The sequence below is a fragment of the Gracilinanus agilis genome, chromosome 1 (genome assembly GCF_016433145.1).
Source record: "Gracilinanus agilis isolate LMUSP501 chromosome 1, AgileGrace, whole genome shotgun sequence".
NCBI lineage: Eukaryota > Metazoa > Chordata > Mammalia > Didelphimorphia > Didelphidae > Gracilinanus > Gracilinanus agilis.
In genome coordinates, this window is record NC_058130.1 from 205490290 (window position 1) to 205496289 (window position 6000).

Below are 6000 nucleotides of genomic sequence, written 5' to 3' on the forward strand. Positions count from 1 at the left end.
TCTTGTTAAGGACACCTCGTGTCTTTCCTGGCTTCCTTCTTCGGAAAACCTGAATTTCAAATCTGATCTCAGACGCTTGTTAGCTTTACGACTTTGGGCAAGTCACTTAACCTCTTTGCCTCAGTTTCTTCATTTGCAAAATGGGGATAGTAACAGTACCTGCCTCCCAGGATTGTTATGAGAATAAACTGAGATATTTCTAACGTTTTTGCAAACTTTAAAAGTGCTTCATCAATACAAAACTGAATTCTATGAAAATATGTTTTGAGTGATAATACAAATATAACCTAGTGGAATTGCTTGTCAACTCTGGGAAGAGGGAGGGAGACGACATGAAGCATGTAACCATGGGAAAATAAATAAAAATATAATTTTTTAAAAAGTGCTTAATAAATATTACTGACCTTACAGGCAGCTAGATGGGCTTAGAGTCAGAAAAATCTGAGTTCAAATCTGGCCTCAGATATTTATTACTAGCTGTGTGACCCTGGGCAAGTCACTTAGCTCTGTTTGCCTCAGTTTCCTTATCCAGCAAATGTGCTGGAGAAGGAAATATCAAACCACTCCAGTATCTTTGTCAAGAAAACCCCAAATTGGGGGTTCAGTGAATTGAGAGCCAGACCTAGAACTGGGAGGTTCAAGGTTAAAATCTGATCTTAGATACTTCCTAGTGACCCTGGGCAAGTCACTTAACCCAAATGCCCAGCCCTTACTGCTTTTCTGCCTTGGAACCAATACACAGGATTGATTCTAAGACAGAAGTTAAGGGTTTAAAAAAAAACAAAAACCCCAAATGAGGTAATGGAGATTTGGATGTGACTGAAAAATGACACACACAAATTATCCTCCTCCCAAATGGTTCTTCCATTCAGAGAAGTGGCATTGGTTGATCCTTCCCTTAAGCCATCACTATTTGAATTTAAACCAGAGGTAAATTAGGTGATTTCTTTACTTAATAGAAAGATTCACTAGAAAGCTTCTTCCAAATTGCCAGCCAAAACCCAGTAGGTTTGAAATAGGATTGACTTAAAGAATTCAGTTTATGGAGCTACTATTGGGGAATCTGCTTACTGTGTAAAAGGAGGCACAAAAAATGAGGATGGCTTTTGGCTTAGATGTCTAGGGGCTTTGTCCATCAGGAGGCAGATAAGCGGATAGAATGCTGGACTTGGAGCCAGGAAGACCTGACTTCCACCCCTCACTCAGGCACCAACTATGGCCCTCTGGCAACTGACCAGACTCTTCTGAGACTCAGTTTCTTCATCTGTAAAATAAGGATAATAATAACCCCTACTTCGCAGGGTTGTCGTGAGGATGATACGCGTAAGCTCCACGTAAATCACTTCTCCAACCTTAAAGTGCTCTATAAATGCTCGCTCAATTCCTTCTCCTCATGGTGCAGTGTTAGGGGGGGGATTCTTCATAAACTTTAATCCTTCTTCCCTCGTTCCCCATCAGCGCGCCCTGTACCAGTCATCCCACGTCGACGAGAATGACGTGCAGACCGTCTCCCATAAGTGTCTCGTCGTCGGCCTGGACCAGTATGAGCAGATGCTGAAGACCAAGAAATACCAGGACAGTGAGGACCTGTACTACCTGGCCGGGACCTACGAGCCCACCACCGGCATGATTTTTAATACAGATGGAGTCCCAGTCATCTGCTGAGTGGCTTAGCACGGGGGAGAGATCCTCGCCAGTCCAGCCAGGATCTCTCTGTGCCCTGGGCAGAGGGATCAGAAGAGGAGAGTGAGAGTGAGAGCGAGAGCGAGAAAGAATGAGTGAGAGATTGCGAGAGAGCGCGAGAGCGCGAGCGCTACATAGACGACATGATTGTTCTTTCACTTGCCTGACCTCTGAGTCGTCGGGGGTGGGGGGCATCCCATCGGGACAGCAAATGCTCAGAGAAAGGGACTGCAGATGCCAGCGCCAAGGACAGCCTCTCCCCACGAGCCCCCTCCCCGGCTGCCCACATAGAAAGGGCTCCTGACCAGCTGCCTTCACCTCCCCTGGGAAAAACAAAGGGGGGAGATTCTCATGATCACTGCCATGGCGAGGGAGACTCCATGAGTGCGTGAGTGCGTGCGTGTGTGTGTGCCTGTGTGTGCATGAGTGTCTCCAGCCTCCATTCAGAATCCTGAGGTGCCCTTGGCTGGGGACACGGAAGAACCATCAGGGTATCTATCCAGACATACCTGCATCCCTAACGGACGCTCCCGGCAGCCCCAGATGGACAGGGATGCCCGGCTCCGCGCGAGCACCTTGGACGTGCCGGGCGGCGCTTTGGGAGCCATTGAGCCGTCTTTGGCAGTGGTCTGGGCAGTGGCAGAAGGAACCCGAAGGGACACTCAGGAGGGGACGGCCCCCGCCATTCGGGATGGAACACGACTCAACGAAACACAGGCTCTCCGGGCGGTGGAAGGCAAGGGAGATGGGAAGGGTTTTAAGGGAGCCCCCGCGGCCCCGATTTAGGATCTGAACTGCATGCAAACTCTTTCCAAGCTTTCCAAGGAAACTCCCCAATCCAGTTCTCCAGGTGGGCGGAGAGGTCTGTTTCCCAGACTCGGCCTGGCCCTGCTCCCAGGCAGTGCCGTTGGGAGGCGCACGGCCAGAAGAACGAGCCTGAGGGGAACCGGACACCAGCATCCCTCTCCCCAGCCTGCTGGCCAGGGGGCGCTTGCTCCTGAGCAGGCTCCCCCCATCCCTGTTTGAAAGCTGCCTCTCTGCCTCCTGCCACACAGCTCTCCCTCCCTGCAGATGAAGCTTCCGTGGCCCTTCTTCTGCTCATGGAGAATTCACCGCCGCCGCCGCCCCAGGAGGCCGACATGATCCGCAGACACGAAGGGATCACAACGACGACGACAACAACGAAGCCAGAGGTGCCTGGGGCCCGCGCCCTTGCCCTCAGAAGGGGGTGCATGGGGCTCCCTACCCCAGGCCCCCCGCCCTCTCAGGATGGCTGAGGGGGATGCCTCCCTCATGCTCCTGGGGATGGATTTTGGACTCCTCTGCGATGGTACTTGGGGCAAGTCCTCGGGAAGGGAAGAGATGAGGGGCAAGCCCACCTGGCAGCGCTCACACTACGAAGAACCACAAATGGTGCTGAAATTGTCACCCCCTCACTTGGCCCCCGTACCCCCAGTCCCTCTCCCAGATCAGGGCTCCCCAAGAGCCCGGCGGAGAATGCCGTTTCTTAACCTGTACAGTTTTAATGTACCGAAAAGACTCTCTAGCCCCCCTGTATCATACGTCTTTAAATGGATTCAACTTTTTAATTATATATATAAATATAAATATATATAAATATATATATATATAAACTTTTTAAAACTGTGAAAAAAAGTTATGAAATTATAAAGTGAACACGGTCTGACGTTTAGAATATTATTTTTTATTTCCTGTTGGATTGTGATTGTAAAGCATTGGGCTCACGCACCACACTTCCACGCACACCCCCGCACCCTGCCCTCCCCTACCCCCCCAGGCCTAAAGTGTACTGTACTCACCCCAACGGACTGTGTGCGGACATAGGGAGAAGAGAAGACTGAGAGCGAGCGAGAGTGAGCAAGCAAGCAACGGATGGAGCACGTGTGCCCGTGCCCAACAGAAAGCACTTATCTGCCCCAGCGCCTTCTAGGAAAACACAAGGGTTTGTCCAGACAATCGCGAGGGAAGGAAAGCCAGACTTTGGTTTTGTTTTGGGGGGATTTTTTTTTTGTTTGTTTAAAATTTTTTTTTTGCAATTTTGTTTGTTGGCGAATTCTGTGTGATCTTTTTTCATAAAAAAAGAAAAAAAAAGATTCAACTGAGAAAAAAAAAAAAACCCCAACCAACTGTTTTCTGGCCTGGTTTTTCCTGGGGAAAAAATGTAATACCAGTTGTGTCTAGTGGGGAAGAGGGAGGGGATGGTGATGGATGGAGGACCGAGTGTTCGTTGAAGGCAGTGCGGAGCCCCTTGATGTCCAGCCTGGGTCGGGGGGAGACCTCATCCAAGGCCTTGGCCTCAATCATGGCTGTCCAAGGAGCTGGACTTTCTGGCTTGCCTATCTGTCCCTAAAACCAGGGGCCACCCACTCTCAGTGGAAGGAGGAAGTGAGGACTGCCTTTTTGAGAGGGCTGTCAAGTGGGTGGGTGGGAGGGGATCCAGACACTGGTGGGTGGGCTAGCTGCTCCCAAGTCCAGAGCAAATGAGAGGGCCCTTGCCTTGGGCACTGCCAATCTGGTGCCTTCCTCCTCAAGGAAAGAGAATTGTGGGATCGGGTATTCCCCATAGCACATCAGTCCCAGTCTTGTATAATAAGTTCCAAGGGGGTCCCTAGATTGGAGTTGTTGGGCCTGGGGTGGAATTGAGGAGATGCCTTGGGATTGCTGCTCTCCAGGAAGGAAGCCTGTGACAGGAGTGTGGGGGAGAATGGCAGCTTAGGCCTTCGCTCCACATCCCCAAAGCAGGAAACGGTATCAGCCTTGCTACAGTAGGCTTCCCCAGGGGTTGCCTCTGGGATCTGGAGTGCGTCTTGGGAGTGGGTTCAATCCAATGGTAGGAGGCATGTTACATTTTCAGGAACAGAGAGGTATGCCCGTAGCACCTTTCTGGAAGGAAGAGTTTGCACGCCCTCACCCAGATGGTTGTGGGGTGATCCTGGGCTTCATCTGCACCCAGGGAATGCAAGGGGGACGCCTGGAGGGAATCCAGGCCTATTCTTGGTTTGGGGGCAGGCACCAACTTTGGACCTCTGAAAACAGGCTAGATGAGTCGCCTCAAGGCCGGCTAACGCAGGCAAAGTTTGGGGGTCACCGATGAATCCTTCCTTAATCAATACGCATTGATTAAGGGCTCCCTATGGGCCAGGGATGGCCAAGGCATACAAAGAAGATGAAAAAGCCAATAGTCCCTGTTCTCCGGGGGCTCACAGCAATTATGGGCCAGTGACACACGCAAGAGAGCTTGGTGGGGAGGAGGCAGGATGCTAGCTGAGACTTGGAGGAAGCTGGAGGGGGCACCAAGGGAGGAAGGGATTTCGGGCTTGGGGCACAGCCAGTGACAAGGATCAGAGATGAGAAAAAGAGGGGAAGGTTGTATTTGGGGAACAGCAAGGAGACCCGTGTCACTAAAATGGAGAAGAATGGAATGGTAGGGGCTGGGTTTTGAAGGTCTTTAGAAGCCAGCTTGGGGCATCTCATTGGATTGAGAGCCAGGTCCAAAGACAGGAAGTCCAGGGTTCAAAAGCAGGAGAGGGGAGATAGTGTTGGGTTAGAGAAAAAGTAAGCAGGCCAATAGAGCTAGTGAGGGCGGCTACAGATGGTGCAGTGGATAGAGCACCATCCCTGGAATGAGGAAGATCTGAGTTCATTACTGCCCTCAGATAACTAGCTCTATGATCCTGGGTAAGTCACTTAACTCTGCCTCAGTTTCCTCATCTGGAAAATAAGCTAAAGAAGGAAATGACAAATCACTCTAGGATCTTTGCCAAGAAAACCTCAAATGGGGCCAGAATGAGTTGGACATGACTAAAATGACTAAACAATAACAGTGTGTGGAGGAGAATTAAGTGTAAGAAGGATATTAAATGCCAGAATTTTATAGTTGATCCTGGAAGTTTGCTCTTGCCCTGAAGGCCTATTTGATCTAGGGTAACTTGATCCCATTGCCTTCATCTCCCTATCACTTATATTTAAAGGCCTTAGCACTGTATGACTGGGCATGAGCGCTCTCGCTCTCTCTCTCTCTCTCTCTCTCTCTCTCTCTCTCTCTCTCTCTCTCTCTCTCTCTCTCTCTGTCTGTCTGTCTGTCTGTCTCTCTTTTGAACCCTTAACTTCTGTGTATTGGCTCCTTGGTGGAAGAGTGGTAAAGGTGGGCAGTGGGGGTCAAGTGACTTGCCCAGGATCACACAGCTGGGAAATGTCTGAAGCCGGATTTGAACCTAGGACCTCCCGTCTCTAGGCCTGACTCAATCCACTGAGCTACCCAGCTGCCCTCCCCCCTTTTTAAAACCTTTACCTTCC

General features: G+C 50.4%; 1 protein-coding gene across 1 annotated transcript in view; it reads left to right on the top strand.

Annotated features, from left to right (window-relative positions):
* TNRC18 (trinucleotide repeat containing 18) overlaps positions 1 to 3714 on the top strand; it is a 137287-nt gene extending 133573 nt beyond the window's left edge. The window contains exon 25 of the mRNA XM_044678753.1: positions 1459 to 3714. Coding sequence (XP_044534688.1) covers positions 1459 to 1665 — 207 coding nt within the window. The 3' untranslated portion in view covers positions 1666 to 3714. The remainder of the gene's footprint in view (positions 1 to 1458) is intronic.
* The last annotated feature ends 2286 nt before the right edge of the window (positions 3715 to 6000 follow it).